The following is a 23,263-nucleotide window of genomic DNA, read 5'->3' as shown; positions in this document are numbered from 1 at the left end:
AAGTAGCATCAATCTGGACCATTGATGCATAAGATCTAACGCCTAATAATAAGAAGAACAAAGGATGTTAGTCTTGAATAGGAGAATAATGCTCCCCTATATAGGAATATATATATAGGAGGTTGATCAAAACAAGTATGAGTGTATATAAAGAAATACAAGCCAAATTTCAGCCATAGGATCTGGCGAGATCATCTTGATTTTAAAACATGGCTCAATTAATTCATTAAATCTTGTTATTTTATTCAATAAAAATCCAATAAGATTAATTAAGTAATTAGCTCTATCACGTTGGTTATGACATCTCCTATAATCTTGCCATTTCTCTTTCCACTATCAAAGTATACGCATGAATTATGAGATATATTTCTTAAACTGCATCTTCTACGTATATGCATCTTCTTCAGCCACTGTAACATCAAACTTCCATTATAATTGTTTCAGATTATTATTTTCCATTCTCAAATATATATCATCGTCGTTGGAAGATCATAACTCCAATCGCGTTCCAGATTAGTCTGTTCAATTTTATATTCTATATCATCATCGTTGGCAGATCCCAAACTCCAAAATGGAATCTGACACACATTCTACTTCGCACGTAGATAATCAATCATATTCCGATGACGCTGTTGGGAATACAGGTTATGGTCATATTTTTTATTTTCATTTGTTTGTTGTGCTCCGATTCACATATTTGTATCTGTTTATGTCATCGTATTCGTTTATATGAATCTTTTTAAGTATATTATTTGATCGATTTGTCCGCTATGATTCGATTTCTGTATAGTATGACACATTTTAGTTTAAGATAGTTGTATGAGTTGTATGCCGCGATTTCATCCTATTATGACATATTATCATTCTACATCCAGTAGATGGAAGCTTGTTTTTAATTATCAACTTTTTTTGGTGTTTTCTGATTATGATTTATTACAGATGTAAATAAACCAGAATGCCCTATAGAACTTAAACCATTTGTTGGTCGTAGCTTCCCCACATTGGACAACGCAATTGAATTTTACGAGAACTATGGTCGAAGTGTTGGATTTGATACAAGGAAGAACAGTTCAAAAAAGGTTGATAATATCACCATATGGTTTTACATGGTGTGTAACAGAGAAGGTGAACAGAAATTTAGCGATCAACAACCCAAACGACGACGTAAATCGAAAAAATGTGGATGTAATGCTTGTGTTGCATTCAAATTCGATTCTGACCGTGGTTACGTCATTCAACATTTGAACGAAGAACACAACCACCCCATGGTTGATATACAACACCAGAAGTTCATGAGATTAAATCGTCAACTTGAACTAGTTCACCAAAAATTTATTTCGGATTGTGTTGATGCTAATATCGGTCCATCTCTCACTTTCAAGCTATTGACTGAATTGATGGGCGGATATGAGTCTGTTAGGTGTACTGTGTTGGACATTCGTAACTACACACGGGACATCAGAAGATACGCTGAAGGATATGACGCCCAAATGATAATAGGCGAGATGAAGAATAAGAAGGAAAATTGTGACGCCTTCATGTACGAGTATGAAGTTGATTCTCGTAGTCGACTGATGCATTTATTCTGGTGTGATCCTATTGCTAAGATGAATTTCATGCAATTTGGTGACATTATCTCGTTTGACACTACGTACTCAACTAATAGGTAAATGTTGTCCACTTAAAATTGATGCATTTTTCTTTTATGCTATGATTTGAGTTTATTATGACCTATTAGTTGCAATATCAATATTCACTTGTAAATGTTGCAATATCAATATTCACTTGTAAATGTTGTCCACTTAAAATTGATGCATTGTCTCGATTCACTGGGAAGGACAACCATGGGCGCGCAGTGTCCTTTGGAGCTGGTTTGCTTTGTAGTGAGAGCGCAGACTCTTTCTCTTGGCCATTCAAGCAGTTTGTCAAGTGCATGGGCATAGCTCCTCCCCCCATTTGAAATGTGGTATTTCGCTGACTTCTTTGTCAATGTTTGAAGAAAATTCATCTAGTTTGTCCTCATCATCAACTTTTCCATTAGTCTCCACAACCGTGTAAAGCTACACATGTTTATATCAGAAGAGTTAGTTCACAAATTCATGTTAAAAATCATGGTTTAGGTTAACTCACTACAGGGTAGGTTGTGAAAAATAGTCTTTTTGGAGAAGTGACCGATTTCAAAGCTTCCATATGGTTAAGTACAGAGCAGAAGGCACTAATTATTCCACTAGAAACCTCATGATGTGGCAGTAACGAACAGAATTCCAAAAGCATGACTTCAACAACTCGGTCATTGTATATAATATGTTCTCTGGCATTCAAACAATTATTAATTTGTTATTAGGTCAAAGATAAATCCTGTACGCTGATATCATATCACTTACTCATTTCCGTGGTAAGTGGTCATCAACCAGTAATACATAACTCGTTCATCTGGAGTAAGCTTGCATGACACTGTAACTGCTCTCTCAAGAAATGGTGAACGAAATGCATTAGACCATCTCAAGTCTGCCTTAGGGCGAACGTTCATCTTCAATTTTTGCTGGTTGTCATGTAGCTACAATTAGATGGTATAGATCAGTTGTATGTGATGTATAAATATAATATATGTTCAGTTTAGGCAGTACACGCCCTTCTGCGTACAACTAAATAGATAATTACAACAAATATTACTTGTTCGTTTGTATAGACGACCAATTCTTTGCCCAGTTTTGGTTCTGACTTTTTAGCGAAATGTGTGACAAAATCCTCATCAACCTCATCACATTCCATGTACGCTTCCACTGCAGACTGTACAATGGCTTCCACATCGAGTTCCTTATCCTAATATTTATTACCAGAAAGGTACATAAGACGTCATACAAAACTGTAGTATTTCTTTGATAATGTAATTAAGGATAGACACATACATTAGTTTCATCCTTGCTTATAAGCTTATTATCCAAAATTGTTATTGATTTCGTTCCCGAAGCTTCCGAATAAAATTCATTAGCAGCATCATCTCCACCGCCTTCCATGTAGTCAGCCATGGCTGATTTTACAATCTCTTCCACATTGATAGATCCTTCCTATTTATAATACAATGCACATTTAATAAGTATAATAATATTTGGCTTACGTCGTTCTGCTTGATATTTGGTTCATAATGGATGCATACAAGAATATATTTCAAAGCTGGAAGTACCTTTTCTAAACCCGTCTGATGCGATGCATCGCTACCACCGTTAAATGATGTACCAATTATTGGGTTGTTGACCTGGTACTCACTCTGGAACAATCATATATGTTAAGTGTTATATATCACCTCAACAAACATGGCAGTACATATAGTTTTCGAATGACATTTTAACATTAACATTTACCTTTGATGCACACAAACGTGCTGCTCCAGAACCAACACTTATAATAGTTTTTTCAGTGTCCGAGCTTTGAATCCTTCCTATAGCCGTGAAGCTACTAATCTCCAAAACAGACTAAAATAAATGGTAGTATTAATGAATGTTTACGTATGTCATAGATCTCCAAAAATAATTGCTACATATCGTATGATAATATCATTATAGAGCCCTATTTATAGCAGTCTATATCAATAAACGTAAAAAATTATTACACAACAATTACCTTGTTTACTCCAGCCTGTGGTGTAACAACACAATTCTGTAATTCATTTATGTTAGTTATTTTTCCTTGTTTCACACCGATCCTTCTTGCGAGATCACCCTGCAATTCAGTTTGTTTGTCGAACAAAATACTTTGGATAATGGTATCAAAAATCAAACTAAACGAGCAATTATATGATATATATAAGAAAAGCTTTGAAATAGGTTCCAAATATTAGTACGATCGGAGAATACACTAACAAGTACAACAAACATAAAATATGTGTTTTCGGTCATACTAATCGAATTTTTAAGTCATGAAAACATATGGTTAAATTGGGTCATAACAAGCTGGAACTTGGTTATATGACCAACACATTCACTGACAATGACAAAAAAATTCAATGACGAATTTTGGGTCATAATAAACGGATTATAGAGTCATAATACATACACTTAATTTGGGTTATAATAAGGAGGCCCTAGGTCATACGAATGGAGAATATGCGCTTGGGTCATATTAAACACATATTTGGTCATGGAAATAAAAGGTTACACATCGTGCCAAATGAGTATGGCCCTGGGTTCCACATTGTCACTGCATCATTACAGATTACAAAAGTCTTGTACACAACAGTGTTTAAATATTTAGTACAGGCAACTTGGTTCACCATCAAAAATTACATTGGTTTCGAGTTAGTCTTCAACTTACATTCTTTGGTACAAACGAAGGATGGATGTCAAACGGTGGCCCTTCCTCAGCAAGTTGTGTAAGTTGTGCCGTAACCTTGAACATGCTCTGCACAACCTCTACAAGCTCTGGTACATTCAACTTGTCCTTTGCCAAAGCTGTCTTCACTGATGCCACCGTTTCCTCCTCCTCATCCACCTCCACCTCGGGAATTACCCCAATCATATTGCAGGCAGTTGATCCAGCAATCTTCATTGCTTCAAAGTTCTGAATTACATTAGTTAAATCATTCATACTTATCAGCAAATTCTGCAGCCCCCTCACAGCATCTTCACTTGCTGCTGCAAATCCCTAGATTGCAATTTCCCACTGGTCTTTTTCCTCCGTTTATTCCTCTTCGAAAACAAGTATGCTTGATGGACGCGGCAGCTTGTCAGGGTCACCTCTGTCTACTAAACTTCCCCTCCCGATTGTATCGGCAGATTCAAGCTCCATTTTCTCTCTTTGCCTTAGTTTTTACTTGTCCAGCCAAAAACTGTCAGGAAAATGCGTGACACCAAAAGTTTTTTGTGGAAAACCCGATCCACATAAAAAGCCTGAAATTGAAGTTTAAGTTTTAAGTAGTTATAAGTCATGCTTCATGATTTGAAATTTCATACATAATGCAGATTTGTAAAAGGGAATATTCAAAAAAAATTGTTTCTAAGCAAAGTGTATTAGAGATCATACCACCAAGAATGATATAGGTCCTGTGAATGGTGTATTCTTGGTAGACCTCCAGTTTTTAACTGCCACAGCCAGTGTTTCGAGTACATAAGCACACCAATTGTACTCTTTCACAACCGATATGTCTCTGAACACATAGTCTATATGCGTCCGACACTTTCCATCCCCACAAGGATTAATCAGAACCGTGTCTACTATTAGAATGAAAACCTTGTGAAACCATTCACCACCCGACTTATACTTTAAGACCTCTTTAATCAGGTCCTCCGGAAGAATACAGTCGACATTTTTTCCAATTCTTCAAGCAACCTCGTCAAAGAATGGCTTCTTTTTTTGCCTATGGACGCGGTTGATCAATGTCCCCCCGATAGGAAGCCCTAAAGTCAAGTAAACATCTTCCGGGTAAATTGCAAGCCGTTGGTTTTCCAGCTGAATAGTGCAGTCTACTTCCCCGAAACATTTGACCAGGTCATAGGCCATTTTCCTGGGACCTCAGCGATACCAAAATGCCTCAACTCTCCAAATCCCATGTCTATCACTTCATTCATCTGTTCTTCGTTTAGAGCTTGTGTCATCTCGATTATTTTCCGAGGACTGGTTTTGAGCTTCAAGGTTTGGTGCCTTATTTTCTCCTCTTCTGTCTCTCCTTTTCCAACTCCCTCATACACCTTCTCTTTCCATTTATTTACCTTCTTTGTCCCAGGGGCCTTTTTGGGCATTTCTTCTGTTTGTACTTTGTCATTCTTGTCTACCGCTGGATCGTTTGTACGCATCACAGATTCTCTCCTGCGCTTTGAACCTGTAACCATAAAAACAAATCAAATAATATTCTTTATTGTTAAAAGTATTAGTTGTCGTACAATAGAGGAATACCTTTTGCCATATCGGGCGAATCGGTAACAGCAACAGTCTCTTGGACATGGGAGGTATCAGCCTTATCACTTCCATATGTGTCCAAGTTCATATTTTTTAGGCTCTCCTTAGCCCTGGCTCTTTTTCTGATAATGATTTCATTTGCCTTGTTTAAGGACATACCAATCCTACCTACAGCCACACATTTATTGGAAAAATTAAATAGTTTTCCAGTGTCATAATACTTGCACATTGTATTCATTATGAATGTCACTTCAGTCATGACGACATTAAACTCAAAAACATATTAAACCACACAGAGATAGGTCTTAATATGTGCAATAGTCATTATATCCACAAATCAGTCATTTTATTTAAAAGTAGTGATTATTACATTACATTTGTAAAACTAGGAATTAAACATTTCAAGTGTAACATCAGTGGTTGAGTCATATTTGGATTTAATTACATAATGTGCAATGTGCAATGTAAGCATAAGAAAGAGGTTAATATTGAGTCATAAGTGTCATAACAAAACTATTGTGTAATAGACAAATCATCACAATCATAGCAAGTTATTACTATTTTTTTCATGTACATACCTTTTCCAGAATTGGATACATGTTTATCCGTCTCTTTCCCTTTAGCCCCTTCTTGAATGATTTTTGTATGAGTTCCCGTATCTGAAAGCATATTGCAGCTACGTGATACTTTTACAGAAACATATTACAAACATTAAACAAAAATGGCATTTATATAAACTCCAGCCTGTCACCAAAGATCTAACTTTTTTTCCACAAACAATGGGTAGTACCTAACCAGCACAGAGAGGAATATATGACATGTTCCAACTTAATCTCAAGTGTCATAACAAAACAAAAGTGAATTACAGATACCATCACAATCATATCAAATAAGTACTAGTTGGGAGTAGCACGCACATTTTCCATAAATGGGTAAATCATCTGAAGACTCTTTCTCTTTTCCAATTTGTGGAATGACTTCGCTATGTGTTTCCATAACTGAAACATAAATAAATTATCGTATAACATTACAACAAACAAATCATATAAATATTCATTTATTCATAACTCTTTTCACATATATGGCATACTTATTCATCAGTAATTAAAGAGCAGAGCTACAATAAGGTTAAAAATGTATAAATTTAACCTTGATTTATGTCATGGATATCAGGAATGGCTTCAGTTATGGGTTCTGTTGAATTTTTGACTTTTGGTTATGAAACAAAAAAACACAATTAAATACCAAATTCCAAAATAGAATCAAAACTACATGCATCAAAATACCAGAATTTGGTATCGTATTTCCTATCAGAGCTTTTGGGATCCTTGGTAGCTTTTTCTTCGAGGACGTTCTCTGATAAACTACGTGAACAACAAACTGAAGTTATACTACCAAATACTGATTAATGATAATTTGGCCATCTAAAACTAAATAATTGAACATGTTTTTTCACTAATTATTTAATTAAGTTATATTTTTATGGCACAAATAGAATATTAGTTTTATAATAATTAAATGAGTGAAATGAGTTCATGAAATGTGGTCTATTTAACCAAACATAGTAAAAATGGAATAAAATAATTAATAGGGATCGGACGATAATGACAAATTAAATGAAATAATTAATGAGAATTAGAGTAATATGGAAACCCATATTATAATTGTCTGGACTCGGAAGAGTTAGGCCATCCGCAACGCTGTCTCTTATCCGTCTCTTAACCGTCTCATCTCTTAACTATTCATGGGCCCCACTGTATTTTTCACTCTATCTCTTAACTAAGAGACAACACCTGCAACCCTCCATCTCTTATCCGTCTCTTAACCATCTCATCCCTTAACTATTCATTCAATTTCATTTTTTATTTTTATTTCCAACAAATTCAATTAATAAAAACACACTTCATTAAATAAAATAAAATAAAATTGCAACTTCAAATTCTAAAAAAATTTAAAAAAACATAATTAAAATCCTAAAAAATATTAAAAATACATAATTTAATTTCTTCCGCGCACTCTACTGGTTGCCAAAGTTTGCCCAAATGTGCTCCATTAGATCATCTTGGAGTTGGGCGGGGGCGGTAGAATCACGTGTCCTTGCCCGAATAGACAACCGATCTTGCATGGACGGATGCACTCCACTGCGAGACGGACTACTTGCGGTAGAGATTCTCGGGGTTTCAGGGTCGAACCAATTTCCCGCCTCAGGTCCTTCGTCGGCGACAATCATGTTGTGCAAGATTATGCACGTATACATGATGTCGACCATATTCTCCATAAACCACGTACGAGCCGGGACTTTGATAATGTTGAAGCTCGCTTGGAGAACCCCGAACGCCCTCTCCACATCCTTGCGAGCAGCCTCTTGCTTCTGCGCAAAAAGAGTCTGTTTTTCGTTCACCGGCCTGTTGAACGTCTTCACGAAGGTTGGCCACTTCGGGTAGATGCCGTCGGCAAGATAGTACCTCATTTTATATCGCCGGGTGTTAGTAATGAAGTTGATGGCCGGCGCTTTACCATCCAAAACTTCGGCGAAGAGGTCGGATTGGTTGAGCACGTTGACGTCGTTGTTCGATCCGGGGACCCCGAAGTACGCAATTTTTTTTATTTTCCAATATTTCTATAATTTAAATAAACATATATTATAAACTATCAATTAAACATATAAATTATAACACTTATAAATGTAGATCATATAATAAATTATTTCTAAATTTTATGAATTGTATCGTTTATTCTATTTATATTTATATTTTACTTTTCAAACAACTTTAATTCAGAAATATTTAAAGTCTAGAAAATATACAAATAATTTATAATATCCGGTATATATCTAGATGTACAAATAATGAATTAAGTTGTCAGATTAATCAATTAATATCAGTAATTAAATTATTTAACGCTATGTTTGTGTGTAGATGCATCAATAACAAAACTTACAGCTAGTGTTGTATGTAGGATTTAATAAATAATTTATTCATGATTATAAAATAGAGTATAAAATAAAAGGCCGTGCATTTATTTAATCAAAGAAATAGGGTGAAAGGAAAGTGGGTGGTTTTAATAATAATCGGAATTGCAATCTCTCTCTCTCTCTAAAACTTTGCTGCGGTTCACGTGAAATTGAGTGCGTTTTAACCACAGCACTCCCTGCTGTGTTTTTTAACACAGCAGAGGATCCTCTCCTGTGTTTAGCTGTGATGGAATTGTGTTGCATTGCCATTGTCATGCTAGATGATGAATCTCACACCGTTACTAAGATTGTTGCGAGTGGATTTGGATCCTCTACGGTGCACAGCACTGCTGTGCACCTAATAAAATAATTTTTTAATAATAAAAAAAAAAAAAAAAATTTAATGTGTTGTGAGGTGCACAGCAGTGCTGTGCACCGTAGAGGATCCAAATCCGTTGCGAGTCGCCTGTATTATCAATGGTTTATATTTATACTAATTTATTATACGTAAATAATACTCTTATCACATGTAACAATGATATGTTGTCATTTATCTTTATACACATTTCAATATTTATAGGCAAAACATACAACATGCAACATTTAACAGTGTTAGAGGCCCATAGCTCACGAACAAAAGCTCTGGCATACCTTTAAATTAACATGTAGAAAATAAAGTTATAGTACTACTTAATTATATGAAAACAAAGTTGATATGATATGACACATTTGAAATCGTCTTCAAGCAACACCCCTCTCATTATCCCCACCAAACAAAAGCTGCACTGGCTCAATGCCTACTTAAGTCCCGTATCAATAATTGTGATTTTACGTACGAAGACACCACACCGTTTCATCACAGAACATATTCATTTCCAATACAATTATCATCTCATCAATCAAAACCGAACAAAATATTCCTACATTGGTAGATATGAATTCAAACATCGCAAGAAACTTTGGCATACCTTTTTATAGGTTGCCTCAACTTAGATTTCATCTTCTTCGAAAGGATCTTGTTCCGGGAAGTCCCCAACCTAAACATCGTAAAATGAAAAAAAAAACACAAGGATGATGAATAAAAATATGCAGCAAAAAAAAACAATCAATCTCAAGTTTTTCATGTAGAAAATTTAAGTTTCTCCAAGACCTCTCTACATAGTCCACGACATGATTTTATTTAACACAATCTCAACCTCTTGAGCTAAAATTACAAAGAAGTAGCGGTTATTTTCAATTATAAGAATGCAAGGAAACCAAATTTAGTTAAGAACAGACCTTTACTTTATCTGGTCTGACCATTCCACCACAAAGAGGAGGGCATTCAAAATAACGCTTTCCTTTCACCCTGCAAACAAAAAAAATTGACATGTTCAAATGTGCACAACATCCTCAAGCTATCCCAGAGCTTCCCAATAACCACCTAATACATATCGGCAAAACTTATTAAGAAATCACACCTATTCATTGTCAGAAAACATCCCTTCCATGTCATACCCAAAACCTGACCCATCGATAAAACTCAATCACATGCATGGTGACTGAATGGAATAAACTTCTGATTTGCAAGGGTCTTGTAACAGAATGTTATGTATTTTAGGATGTTATCAACCTTATCTAAATCCATAAGATCTTGTCAAGGACTCAAACATAAAACATAACTCCGGATATGAAGAACGGCCGAAACAAAGCACAATATAAGAATACCAAAAATAGGTTAAAGAACGACTCAAATTCCAAAGCTTACTTTCAAGACAAGCACAATGATATTGTGTTATCATAGCTACGATTAATTCCATGACAGGCTTTTCTTTCTATATTTATTTCACCCATTATAAATCTCAGTGCATTAAGTGTTTACTGCTTCATTAATAAAATATCATAGATGCTATTGTAGAAAATCACATGAAGTTGAGAATCACGCACATGCCATCATGTTTCCCCAGAGGTTCATCATACTGGATCCCAACCCAAAAACCAGGTGCAAGTGTTTCTGCCTGACCCACAAATTTGACATTGCCTCGTTTCTCCCCTACTTCAACTTGGCATCTATCTCCCACCTATTTTGTTTGATGGAAAACAAAGGAAGAATAGAACAAAAAGAGTTAGCATTGTGCAGCTTGTGCTCATGAAATATTCTCATCGGAATACAGAAAAATATGCTATGTGTAATTGACAAGGGCACTTTAAAAAATTAAAAATTTGGATAATAACTGATAATAGAAGTGTCAAAATTATCTGAAGAGTGAGAAGAAGAAAATGTTTATGTATAAGATAATAAGATAGAAGGTTCAGCCGATATAGCCCACATTAGGCTTATGTTAACAAGAAAAGTATGACAACTGGCCCACTGGTGACTTGCAATTAGATATTCCATTACCATATGCAAGTTTTACAAGATTACAACTATTGTGACACAAAAAAGGTATGAAGAGTCAAGGTGCAAAGCAAACCTTTATGTTTGCACATAGGTCCTCCATGTAGTTGTCTGAAATCTGTAATTAAATGAAACTAGAATTAAGAACAAGAAAATAATACAGAGTGCAGAGAAATAAGAGCTACTGTTTAGCAATAATATTTCACAAGATAAGAAGTGTTGTAAATACTAACAGTGAATATAAAAGTTATGTAGTCTTATACAGAAGAACTGTCTCGTAAGTTTTTAAGAAGGCCAAAATTCAGAAAATAATCTATAAGCCAATTCAATCATAATCATTAAAGAGCAATATTATAGTACTAGTAATTTATTTGTCATGAAGGAAAATGACAGTAAACCAATCAGAGGAATACCATGCGCAAACAATCTCAACAAGTAAGCATAAAATGCAGGTAGATAGAATAATACACAGCACATACTTTAGACTCCAGATTTGAATGTTGAACTCCCATTCTTTCCTTGAACTTTTTGTAAGTGCCTGAAACAAATAATAGTTCAATTCTCTCTGACCCCACAACATCAGGTAATAAGATATAGTATTAATTAAAACTATGATATCCATATTATGGAACACAAAATTGAACGCGGAAAGTTGTTATATTGCACAAAATGTGAAATAAAATTTGACAAATTCAGGATTAGAGATGAAGCCGCATAATTTGAGTGGGTGACAATGTCAGCAACAAGGAATAATACAGTTGGTGGTGCTGGTTATGTTGGAGTGGAGTAGCGGATGTGACTGTTACACGAGGTGGAGGATCGTGCAAGCTATCCATCCTTAGTTCCCTTTATGATTTCCTTTATGATTTTATGTAAGACTATCAATTATCATATAATGGTCCTTTGTGGTTTGACTTTTGAGAAGAGTATTGAGCTTTTGAATCGTGTATTGAACGGCATTCTGGCCTATTGGCCTAGGCCTTCATCTTACCATTTATTTATCCAATTACATATCCTTTTTCGTTTAACAAAATGTTTGACATATACATACAATCCTTCTTCGCTTCATTTCTCTAACAAAATTTTACCCATTTCACAGCTTGTAATGTTGCCATGATGACTAACAGCATCTTCTCCATTGGAGTAAGTCATTTTCAAAATTAGTTTGGACATTCATGAGAAGACAAATAAGTCATCTCCGAGCTAAGAATATTACATATATGGAGGAGATTGAAACAATGACAAGGCATACGGCATACCATCAAGTTTGTTATATGCTTCATCAGAAATTTTGTATTTCTCTACAAGGGAAGTATCTTCCAGCCAACCACCAGACGTAACTGATGAAGGATCAAGATCAACGACATGAAGCCGGAAACTAAGAAAGTAAATAATCCAGTATCAGAATTAATGCAGTACCCAAACTAAATATCTAATGAAAATAAAGTTCAGTCATGAAAATTAATACTAAAAATAAAGAAGCCAAAAAGGGCACTGAACAAGGAATTTAAGCTATAAAACCTTAGATACAGAAGATTTCTGAGTAGGTATCGAATATGATAAACATAGGGGTTCATTTGGTGCAAAATTCAACAACTAATCAACTTATTTACAAACTACAATTCAAAGCTTATTAATCTTGTTTTCCTTATGTCATTATTTCTTTACAGCGACCATAGGTCAGTAAACTATTAAAATGACACATATAAACAAATTTAATATACCAATACTAAGAGTACCAATAATAAAGAAACAAATTGATTAGAAATGTAAAAACAACCACCAGAATTGTCTAGAAACCTTAGACAAATGAAGAAAACTAAATAGAATATCTAAATTACCCGTCTTGTGGAGAATAGAAACCAAGGGGTCTCGTGTTATCAGCTAGATCTGAAACTTTAGCACCTGCATCATCATAAAGCTCGAGGCACATTGACTCAACAGAAGTGCCACACTTTTTCCATAGTTTATCTTTTACAGCTTCTACAGTCATCTGATAAAAAAGATTAAAAGAATTATGCAACAAGCACATATGAATAAGTTATTTGGTAATCAAGTTTCTTGATTTCTTGATTAGGAACACTGGCGCATTTATGCATACGAATTCAGGCATGATTTTGATGAAAGTTTTCACTTATATTTCACAAATATAGCTTCTGTGAAAACTTCTACAGCATGTAGAATGAATCCAAAGTCCCAGCACTAGTATCAAATATATTAAGCAATCAGGGATCGCTTCCTTGTGTTAAATCCAGACATTCCCATATCTAACCCCCGTCAAAATGCAGGGCCAGGGAAGATACTAAAACTGATTATTTGGTACTCACTCTGTCCGCGAATAGAAGTCCCTTTTTTTTCATTTTGGTCCTTCCATGAATAAGAAACCCGATTCATTATTACTATAAATGGTAAGAAGCCCAACATACCACTAAGTAACTCATACCACTCGCATATCATTTAAAACTAACACTCCATCCGTTCCATATTAATAGAGTCGTATTCCTTTTTGGGACGTTCCAACATAAAGTCATTTCTATATTTGGTAAAAAGCAATACACACTCTATCCCATACTTTTTCATCACTCTACTTTATTCTCTCTTCATCTCACTTACTTTATCTTCTCTCTTGCTTTAATATGTTGGGTTACAAACCCATCCCACATCGGATGAGTGAGGGAAGTTGGAAGGTGTATATAATTCATGTCCAACCCCAATTAGTTTGAGGCCTTTTGGGAGTGACCCAAAAACAAATCCATGCAGGCTTGACCCAAATCGAATAATATTAAACTAATGTTGCAGTCGACAATCCTAACAAGTGGTATCAGAGCCCAGGTGGCTATGGGTCGGTCCTGGATGAGCCCCGGTTAGGGTCGGGCCCTGAAGGACTCGGGTTAGAGTCAGGCCCAAGATGACCCACGGGCCAGGGCTGAAATGACCCATGTTCGTGTCAACTGCGTTCCGATGTGGTCTCGGTTTGAGGGGAGGTTTGTTGGGTTACAAACTCATCACACATCGGATGACCTAACAAGTGGTATCATAGCCCAAGTGGCTATGGGTCGATCCTGGATGAGCCCCGGTTAGGGTCGGGCCCTGAAAGACTCGGGTAAGAGTCAGGCCCAGGATGACCCACGGGCCAGGGCTGGAATGACTCACGCGTTTGAGTGAGGAAAGTTGGAAGGTGTACCAATTAGAGGAAAGTTGGAAGGTCCCAATTAGAGGAAAGTTGGAAGGTGTATATAATTCCGGTCCAACTTGTTGTGTTACAAACTCATCACATATCGGATGAGTGAGGAAAGTTGGATGGTGTATATAATTCCTGTCCAACCCCAATTAGAGGAAAGTTAAAAGGTGTATATAATTCATGTCCAACCCCAATTAGAGGAAAGTTGGAATGTGTATATAATTCCTGTCCAACCCCAATTAGTTTGAAGCCTTTTGGGAGTGACCCAAAAACAAATCCGTGCGGGCTTGACCCAAAGCGAACAATATCAAACTAATGTTGCAGTCGACGATCCTAACATAATCTTCCCACTTCACATATTAAATATATGTTTCTTAATCTTCGTGCCGAAAAGATATGTCTCTATTAACATGAGAACGGAGGGAGTATATACAAGTGGGACCCATATTCCACTAACTTTCTTCCACCCACTTTTCTTAACATTTCTTAAAACTTGTGCGGAAAAGAAATGGAACTCCTAATAGTGGACAAAAGGAGTATCTGGTAGTCAGGTTTTTTTAGCACATTCTGGGATATCTAAACAAAGCATACAGAGAACTCTCCTCCAAACTCTCATTATCAGTACATAAGGTTATCATTTATCAATACAATTCATTCAACCAATATACTTATTGTTGATTAGTGCAAATCACAAGTTTTCCACAGAAATAAATGAAAAATCAAACATCAGCCAGATATAAACAAAAAATGGTGGTGCGATTTGCATACCTGTAAAGAGAATCGAACATCAGAAGCAAAACTCTTGATGTTGGAGTGAGTGACGCGTAAAAGAACCGACTCATCTCCTTGAACTTGTAACTTATCCATATTCTTCAGCGCTCACTTAGCTTATAGGCCCTGCTTGTCAAGCAAAACAACAGAATCCGTGATAGAGGTAGCAAATAGAGTCGGACTGGCTTAGCACATTGGGACAATGAACGAAAATTGCCCTAATTTAGTAGCTAATTCAAACTAAGAAGAGCATTCACAATCAACTTTAAATATCTTTCAGTACACTACTGATAACAGAATGTCTGTTTCTCCACTACTGCTAAAGCCTTATTAGCAAATTGTTCAAGTTTCATGCACAACACTGAATTGCAGAAACTGCAATGAAGAAGATTCACACAAAACCTAGTTCAGGAATAAGTGGAAAGCACGCATTCCACAGAAAAATCGAATTAAGGATTGATATTCACTTGCTCTTCTCTCACATCAGTTTCAACTGATTCACCGGAAAAGAAATGCGGTTGCTCTCAAAAACTTAAAAATGAAAATCAAAAGATTCAAAATCAGACCTGCAGCGATTGAAGCAAGCGCCTACTCTTATGAGATGAGACGAACGATGCCTGGTTCTCAGAAAGTCAGAATTGTGGATCGTCACGAGGTTTCCGAATATTTCCTTTTATTCACTTCTTCACCTTTTTAGTTTTTGTAATTTTTACAAAAATATTTTAAATATTCTCTTTTTTATAATAGTAGAAAATATATTAATAGTACTCCATAAACTGAAGCATCGACCGAGGTGAAAATTCAAAATGCAATGCGTCTGTGCAGGCCTCAATAAATTGAAATACTCCAGTTTCCCATAATTCTAGGTTAGATTCGATCAATTGCAGCTCCCGGTCAGTACAACCCATTGATTTAATTTGAAACCACAAATCTCGCCGTCGAATTACAACGAAAACCCGAAAATCCAAACCCTAGGGTTGAGGGGTTTTGCAGAAAATTTGCAAATGACATCGTCGGGAAGGCCGACTTCCGCCGCCGCCGGTGATTTGCAGATGGTTGTGGCGGCAGACAGAGCACCTGCCACTCTGCCACCACGTCCTCCGTCATCTTCGTCCTCAGCTCTGGTAGAATATACGCCGCCTGCAGCCAACCCCGAGGATGAGGACCTTGAAGTTAAGCTCCGGCGCATTATTGAATGCGTTCCTGTTCGTGTCAGCAACACCTCCGGCAGTTCGGCCGGTTCAGGCTCTGGTGATTTCCATCAGGTATTGCCTGCTTCTTGTTTCAATGAAATGTTTGCAAACTGAATTGTTGTAAACGTTGATTGATGTGTGCCACTTGGAGAATGGTCTTAGTTTTTGCCATCTATTAGACTTTAGAAAAGTTTGTATTTTAAAAAAAATAAAGTCTTATGGATGAATCTCTGTGCCAACTGCCAAACATTAGTCAGAATGTTTCTTTCTTGAATTTAGGACTGAACATGTTGAAATGATTCATGGAAGTTATATGCTGTGATAATTCTTGTCGATCTTTTTTATGTATTACTCTGGTTGGCGGTATGACTCTGAGGGGGTGACTTACTTAGGCATGAGATGAGATAATAAATATTTGGGGGTTTTGTTTACCACATTTGGAAGTATTTCGCCATGTATAGCTCCTTGCATGATGGTGTAGTTCAAGTTTACTTATAAAAGCATGTGTCTCTCTTTGTCTTGATTAAGAATCTGGCCCATACATGAATAATTGGTTATTGACTTGGTAGTTCAGTACCTCAAGTGTCAGACCTGTTCACTTTACTTGATTCTGGTTTTAACATTGGTTGGGAACAGTACTGAGAGAGCTTTTGAAGACCCTTCAGAATGCAACATTACATGATTTATTTACTAGCACTAATATTCATTAGTTTTAGCATTTAAATCAGCCATTAGTTTGATATAATTTACCAGAGAATTTATATCAGTACTTAGTAGTAGCTCAAATCAGGAATTTTATTCTACGATTGTGTTGATATGTCATGAAACAAGTCCAGATTAAATATGTACCAGTAAAGGACTATTTAACTTTTGGTTCATAACGAAGATTGACGAATAAAAACTGGGTATAAGAAAGATGAAGTATTGACAGCAGGAGCTGAAGTTTCAGGAAACATGGCATGTGAGTTTTACTAATACCAAAAGGGTGAGGGATCCACTGTAGAAGAGTGAGAGTTACATTATGATGTGTGACTTTGTGTTTTGTTCAATTCTATAAGCTTACTTCTGGAAGTTCTGGTTGTTATTAATAATATGGTTGTGTTTGTATTTAGAAAAAAAAATCCACTATCATTTAGAAGATATTGCATGTTCTATATGTTATTTTAAAACTCTATCCACGTGTTCGTCCAACATCATGCTGAGATTAGTATTCAGCTGTTATCCCTTATGCTTTTGCATTTGTTAATCTCAAGCTGCATAACATGGATTAATCTCATTTGCATTGCTTTATCTGCTTCATTTTTGTATATCATGTCACCTTCTAATATGAGTTGGTGTAAGAATCACTGTTTTTCCCATTGCATATTATATACCTCTTTCATTGTCAGGCTAGCAAGCATCTATTTGGCCCATTCATGTGTTAAGTTTTGAGTTTGTGTCTTTGGCTCCTCAGAACCAATCCTTTCTCGAGTCTCTTGATAATAGTTCATGAAAACTTTTCCATTAACATGATAATAATGTGGCTGCTTCTCTCCCTTTGTATGGAAGTTTTACTAACTTTTCATGGGGCTATTACTGGTGACAGTATCGTCAAATGAGACGGAAAGAACAAGATCGGCTTGCAAGAATGGATGCAGACTTCCAGAAAAGGAAACAGATAACAGAATTTGCCCAGAGAAGGGAGGAAAGATTAAAAGCTGCTGAGGAGCGTACATCCAAAAAACGCTTGAAACGTCTGAAGAAAAAGCTGAAGAAGAAAGAAAAAAAGTGCAAAACGGATGCTGGAGGTGACGAGCATCAGAAGGAACAATCTTCAGATGAAGGTGGAGATTCAGACTACAAGGAAGCTTAAGAGGTGATTGAACTGCTGCTGTCTTGTTCTCGTATTCCCAATCTCTTGTTTGTGCATGATGGCATAATTGGCATTAAAGTGTTAGATACAGAAGCCGGACATGGTGAAGATCGACCGATCGTTCAAAATTCGCTGTCTAGTTGACTAAACTTGAATCTCTTTGAACTTGAATGAGGAAAATCAACTTGTATGTGGTTTAGGTCATTATCATTGCAATCTAATGGGATAATGGAATGGCTATTCTTTTAGTTTTGACTGACTTGTTATCAGCTCCACTTTGTAGTGAGTTACTGGATACTTCACCTGAGATATTTTGTAGCAGGGAGCTCGAGACATATCTCCCCCCCCCCCCAACTTCTAAGTAAGAGGGATAAGAGAATTGCAGAGAACGATTTAAATTTGGTTACACTCGACGAATTTATAGTTTTTCTCCAAATGCTTTCGACTTAATTTTTGAAACTCTGCTTTAAAAAACATAAATTGCATTCAAAGAGTCCACAAATACACGAAAATAGTCAACAGCAATCTCTTTTCTAAGTTCAAGCAGCCAATTGATTGCGGAAAGCCCGTTTCCATGTACTTTCTCACCCAACAGTTGATCCAAGTTAGGCGATCTTTGGGATGAGAACGGTTTCTGAAGATGGCAAGGTGACGGAGCGCAATAGCTCCAGCGAGCATACTAGTCCGATAAAATGTGACATTATGGTGTTTGCAGATGCCTGCAAATAGAGCACAAAACATGGTTAAATATAACTGGAAAGAAGCTACTATGATTGAGAACTTTCACCCTGATTAAAAATGCTAAAACTCTACCCAAATGAAGAACACCAAGTAAGGAGAGGGGTAAATATGTAGTGGTAAAGTGAAAATATGGAGTTAGTTACGCAAGGATACCTGCACCAAGAACACATCCAAGGCAAGAACCGGGCTGTTCCCAGGGGCAATACCCTGATAATAAGGAGTAGCTGAAGTGGTAAGAGCTTTAGCCACCAACAGGCCTACTGTCGCTTGCATGCCAAGTATAGCAGCACCTATGCCCAAGACATTTACGCCTATGCCGTTTTGCAGACTTCTCACAACATCAGCACGAGGAGGCGCCTGAAAGCAAATGGCATGTGTCAAATCATCATAACAGGACAGAACTTGCATTCAAGATACAGTGCTTGCACAAATGTAATGAGATATTGCCTCGACTACACACTTATTATATCAGTGCGTGACGACTTAAGTGGGAAAGTACTAGGTGTGTTTTAGTGATTGAATTTTCAGTTAGCAATCAAACACAATTAACAGAATGCCCAGAATAAACGTAAATTACTTAACTCTGCCTCAATTTATGCTCCGTATAGTGGGCGCGGTGAAATTACTCCATGGACATGAAAACACTCACCAACATCCACTACTTAAAGAAAAAAAAGGCGATTCGCCTTGTTAGAAAGTCTGGTTGTGTAAGTATGTCTTATATAAGCAACTTCAGCCCCTAGGGGCATATTCTTGGTCTAACTCCTATTCTATCACGGGCCTGTATACCTCACAATGGAGTATCTATGTGTTTCATTGAGAGATTTTACATAAAGGAACATCTGATTCTCAAGTCTCTACTCTCTACCCCATACTCAGCCTGAGATATTACAGTAAATAATAATTTTTCTTAGAATTATCTGCCCTATTTACCATATACCACATCTTCCAAACCAACAGAGTTAAGATAGTGGTGGTTCCACCATTTATTGCAGATTAAGACTTAAGTAATATGAAAGCAGTTATCTGAATACAAAATGCTTGGTGCTTCCAAAAATACATTACGAAAAACATTTGAGTGCTACTAATATGGAGTACTATTTGTTAATCATTACCTTTGAAGGATCAGTGGCTGTCTTTCGAAGTCTATCAGATAATTGAATATACCCAAATGACCAAAACACAGAAATGAAGGCAGCAGCAATACCACCAGCAGTTGCATAAAAGGTAGGAGGTGATGTGATTTTCCCAGTAATGACAACAGAAAATGAAAGGATAACAGCTGCCACAACTGTGCAAACCAGTTGCCCCCAAAATCCAAAACTTCCCAATCTCTTGAAGTACCTTGAAGTTTTCTCCAATCTCTTCGAAACCTGAAACAGCCATTTCAAAAAAAGAAGCTCAGGGCGGGAATATCAAAGGTTCAGGTTCAACCCAATGACACTAAATCACTCCACAGGAACCAATTTCTGATCTGCATTACCTAGTGGAATCCTTTTTATTTCAGGGAATTGTTAAGCTAAATGTTTTCATTTTTTAATAAGAAACGTGCAATGTTCTTAAAAGCTCATAAATTAATGATGTAATTCGGTCCAAATAAAAATAAGATGAAATTTTAGGTTGCAATTGTCAAATAGCAATAATTACAAGTGTGCGACTGAAGGGGGAAACCCCTAAACCCTAGATTCAGATCATATCCCTCGAAACTGGAAACTCTCAACCTGGAAATTCCATAGACGCACAACTCTAATCCACATTAAACAAAAATAAATTGTACTTCTCATAGTAACACAGAGAAACGGAGAGAGAGAGACCTGAGCGAGTTTGGCTTTTTCAGATTCATCACTTGGAGAAGTATAGGCAGCAGCAGTGGGAGTGGGAGTGGGAGCGGAAGCTAGGGTTTTGGCAGTGTGATTATTGAGAATTATGTAAGGTGGGGATAAACTCTGGAGAAACTTCAAAGAAGAAAGAGATGAATGAGGAAAGGGGGAGGTGTTGAATCGGAGAAAATGACGGGAGACATCAGACGATACCGCCGCCTTGAAGGGCGGAGGTGGTGCGAGGCCGGAGCGAGATGCCGGCCGAAGAAGAGTTTGCATAGTTTATCTATGAGATAGTACTACAAAAAAGCTCCCGGAATGCCAAGCTTATGGTTATGGTTTTCGCCTCTTTGTGGAACATATATGTGAGGAAAGGATCCCCTGAATTTCAAATCATTTTTGACGTGCTTAAACAAAACCAATTTAATGTATAAATATAATTTACAATAAAATATGAAATTCGATAAAGATGTGTCATCAATGTTTTATAAAAGACTAAAGGCCAAAATTAGTACTAAACATATAACTATTTTACGATTTTGGTCATTAACGGTTTGACCCAATTAATTATTTTCATGATAGTTTTTAATTATTTTAAAAATAAAAATTATTTATTCTAAATAAATAGAAAAAATATTTATTTTAAATAAAATGAAATGAAATATAAAATTCATTATTAAGGCACCTCCCCTCCGCCGTTCCAACCCCAAAAACTAATTGAAGTCAGCCGCCCCCTCCCCTGAGACTCTCTGACCCTGCTTGCAGCCTCCCCCTCTTCAATCACAGCTTCGGGAACACCTATAACCTCCCCCCAACCACCGCTAACTACTCTTCCCCCTTCAACTACAACTGGTCCAATGCCGTCCTCCAATTCTCCGGTGCCTCCAACGGCACTCAATATGACTGCATCTCCGCTGTTTGGCTCGCCGACGCTGAGCTGATCCGCCACCAGAGAGGAAAGGTTCTAGTTCAGAATCCAGAGCATTAACGGCGCCGTTTACAGGGAGATTCAAATCCCTAGGCAACACGTACAGAGCCGTGATCGAGGTCTATATCTCCGCTCATGGTGACGATGAATTTTGGTACTCAAACATGCCCGATTACTACTTAGAGAGAAATATATTAAACGTCAAGCGCGCACTGGCGTTTATCGTGAGGTTCTCGTCAAGCTCGATGCAATCGGAGCTTTCAACCTACATTCTTGAATCCTACAAAATCGAGCTTACTCTATTTCTAGGTATGTTGCTCGACGACAAACTGCACAATTTCAGATTCGGAGTCGCCGAATCGATCCCCTTCTGGCTCTTGGACGCCAAATATTAATAAATTAGAAACATCAATGTTGTTTTAATTCATTTGTTAAGTATTTTAGATTAATTAGTTGCTAATAAAAATTAGGGGAGCTAATAATCAAAATTAAGGTTTAATTGGGTCAAAATCTGATTAAAAACCTTTGACCGTTAATATTTGACGGTTCTATCCATTTTAGACTGATTGTGGCCCGAGTTGAAATGTAAAGGATGCAATAATTCAAAACGTAATGTTAGGACCAAAATCGTAAAATGTCCATATGCGTAGAACTAATTTTGACATTTACTCTTTATAAAATGTTTCATCAACACTTTAAATTGATACAAACAATTTCAAGTTTGCATACAAAAATTTGTTACTAATGTTTAAGGTTACATTCCATCCCAATTTTTTAGAGCATCCGCAGCGGCGGGCGTCCCAGTGGACGTCGGACCGGCGTGCCGGACGTCCGCCATTAGGCGCAAACCCGGTGGACGCGGACGTCGCTTGCGGACACCGGAGTTCCGCGGCTTTCCGACGACGTCCGACGGGACGTCTGTCATTGCGCTGCCACGACGGACGTCCAGGCAGACGTTCCGATTTTTATTTTTAAAAAAACTCTATATATATGGCCCGTTGAACTTCATTTCATTCGCACCACTTGTTTTAACGAGTTTCTCTCTCTCTACTTTCATTTCTTTTGAAGATAAATGGAGCATCACGATAGTGATTCCCCCGCCACGAGTGAGTCACAAACGCCGACTTTTTCAGTTAGAGTTGGGGGAAATGCCGGCGGAAGTGCACCGATGTCCGGGATGATGCCTGAAATGGCGCCGATGATGCTCCAACCCCAAATGGCAGGGATGATGCCCGGGTACTACAATATGTACCCCCTTAGTGTGCAGGGATGGGTGGGATGATGCCTCAAATGCCCGGGATGAGTGCCGCGATGACGGGGATGATGCCCCAAATGCTCGGGATGATGCAGGGCATGCTTGCCGCTGCAGGGGGGGCAGGCAGGGGGTCCCCAAATCACATGGGGACAATGTCTATCGCCCCTACATGGATTTATTGTCTAGTGATTCCTCCCAGAGTACTCATTTGAAGACTCAGTTCACCGGCATTGAGACTTTCTCTTTTGAGGAGTTGGGGCTATCTTCGGTCAGGGAGTCTCCCACTGAGATGCCACCGGC

At 37.3% G+C, this 23,263-nt stretch overlaps 4 protein-coding genes across 4 annotated transcripts; 2 read left to right on the top strand and 2 right to left on the bottom strand.

Annotated features, from left to right (window-relative positions):
• Positions 1-571: 571 nt before the first annotated feature.
• Positions 572-1,670, top strand: LOC121809098 (protein FAR1-RELATED SEQUENCE 5-like). The gene is made up of 2 exons (XM_042209645.1): positions 572-644; positions 940-1,670. The coding sequence occupies exons 1-2, from the start codon at positions 572-574 to the stop codon at positions 1,668-1,670; spliced, it is 804 nt and encodes a 267-aa protein (XP_042065579.1).
• A 7,848-nt stretch (positions 1,671-9,518) lies between these two features.
• LOC121808233 (tubulin-folding cofactor B-like) lies at positions 9,519-15,888 on the bottom strand. The gene is made up of 9 exons (XM_042208621.1): positions 15,741-15,888; positions 15,172-15,300; positions 13,064-13,215; positions 12,482-12,600; positions 11,702-11,760; positions 11,299-11,340; positions 10,772-10,905; positions 10,124-10,193; positions 9,519-9,882 (listed from the first exon to the last, which is right to left on the bottom strand). The coding sequence occupies exons 2-9, from the start codon at positions 15,268-15,270 to the stop codon at positions 9,835-9,837; spliced, it is 723 nt and encodes a 240-aa protein (XP_042064555.1). The 5' UTR covers positions 15,271-15,300; positions 15,741-15,888; the 3' UTR covers positions 9,519-9,834.
• Positions 15,889-15,952: 64 nt separating this feature from the next.
• On the top strand, positions 15,953-18,467 carry LOC121808234 (PRKR-interacting protein 1-like). Its single transcript, XM_042208622.1, has 2 exons — positions 15,953-16,439; positions 17,953-18,467. The coding sequence occupies exons 1-2, from the start codon at positions 16,179-16,181 to the stop codon at positions 18,217-18,219; spliced, it is 528 nt and encodes a 175-aa protein (XP_042064556.1). The 5' UTR covers positions 15,953-16,178; the 3' UTR covers positions 18,220-18,467.
• Positions 18,468-18,684: 217 nt separating this feature from the next.
• On the bottom strand, positions 18,685-21,255 carry LOC121808232 (protein TIC 21, chloroplastic-like). The gene is made up of 4 exons (XM_042208620.1): positions 20,775-21,255; positions 20,076-20,333; positions 19,114-19,317; positions 18,685-18,938 (listed from the first exon to the last, which is right to left on the bottom strand). Exons 1-4 carry the CDS (start codon positions 21,057-21,059, stop codon positions 18,825-18,827), a joined length of 861 nt encoding a protein of 286 aa, XP_042064554.1. The 5' UTR covers positions 21,060-21,255; the 3' UTR covers positions 18,685-18,824.
• Positions 21,256-23,263: the final 2,008 nt, after the last annotated feature.

The sequence above is a fragment of the Salvia splendens genome, chromosome 6 (genome assembly GCF_004379255.2).
Source record: "Salvia splendens isolate huo1 chromosome 6, SspV2, whole genome shotgun sequence".
In the NCBI taxonomy this organism is placed as follows: domain Eukaryota; kingdom Viridiplantae; phylum Streptophyta; class Magnoliopsida; order Lamiales; family Lamiaceae; genus Salvia; species Salvia splendens.
This window is presented reverse-complemented; position numbering and strand designations above follow the sequence as displayed.

Coding starts and splice junctions, on each gene's coding strand:
- LOC121809098 (XM_042209645.1), top strand. CDS start 572: ATGGAATCTGACACACATTCTACTTCGCACGTAGATAATCAATCATAT. Junction 645..939: donor TGACGCTGTTGGGAATACAG/GTTATGGTCATA, acceptor GATTTATTACAG/ATGTAAATAAACCAGAATGC.
- LOC121808233 (XM_042208621.1), bottom strand. CDS start 15,270: ATGGATAAGTTACAAGTTCAAGGAGATGAGTCGGTTCTTTTACGCGTC. Junction 12,601..13,063: donor TTCTATTCTCCACAAGACGG/GTAATTTAGATA, acceptor TTACTTTCTTAG/TTTCCGGCTTCATGTCGTTG. Junction 11,341..11,701: donor ATTCAAATCTGGAGTCTAAA/GTATGTGCTGTG, acceptor ATTTAATTACAG/ATTTCAGACAACTACATGGA.
- LOC121808234 (XM_042208622.1), top strand. CDS start 16,179: ATGACATCGTCGGGAAGGCCGACTTCCGCCGCCGCCGGTGATTTGCAG. Junction 16,440..17,952: donor GCTCTGGTGATTTCCATCAG/GTATTGCCTGCT, acceptor TACTGGTGACAG/TATCGTCAAATGAGACGGAA.
- LOC121808232 (XM_042208620.1), bottom strand. CDS start 21,059: ATGCAAACTCTTCTTCGGCCGGCATCTCGCTCCGGCCTCGCACCACCT. Junction 20,334..20,774: donor AAAAAGCCAAACTCGCTCAG/GTCTCTCTCTCT, acceptor TGGCTGTTTCAG/GTTTCGAAGAGATTGGAGAA. Junction 18,939..19,113: donor TGGATGTGTTCTTGGTGCAG/GTATCCTTGCGT, acceptor CTCTATTTGCAG/GCATCTGCAAACACCATAAT.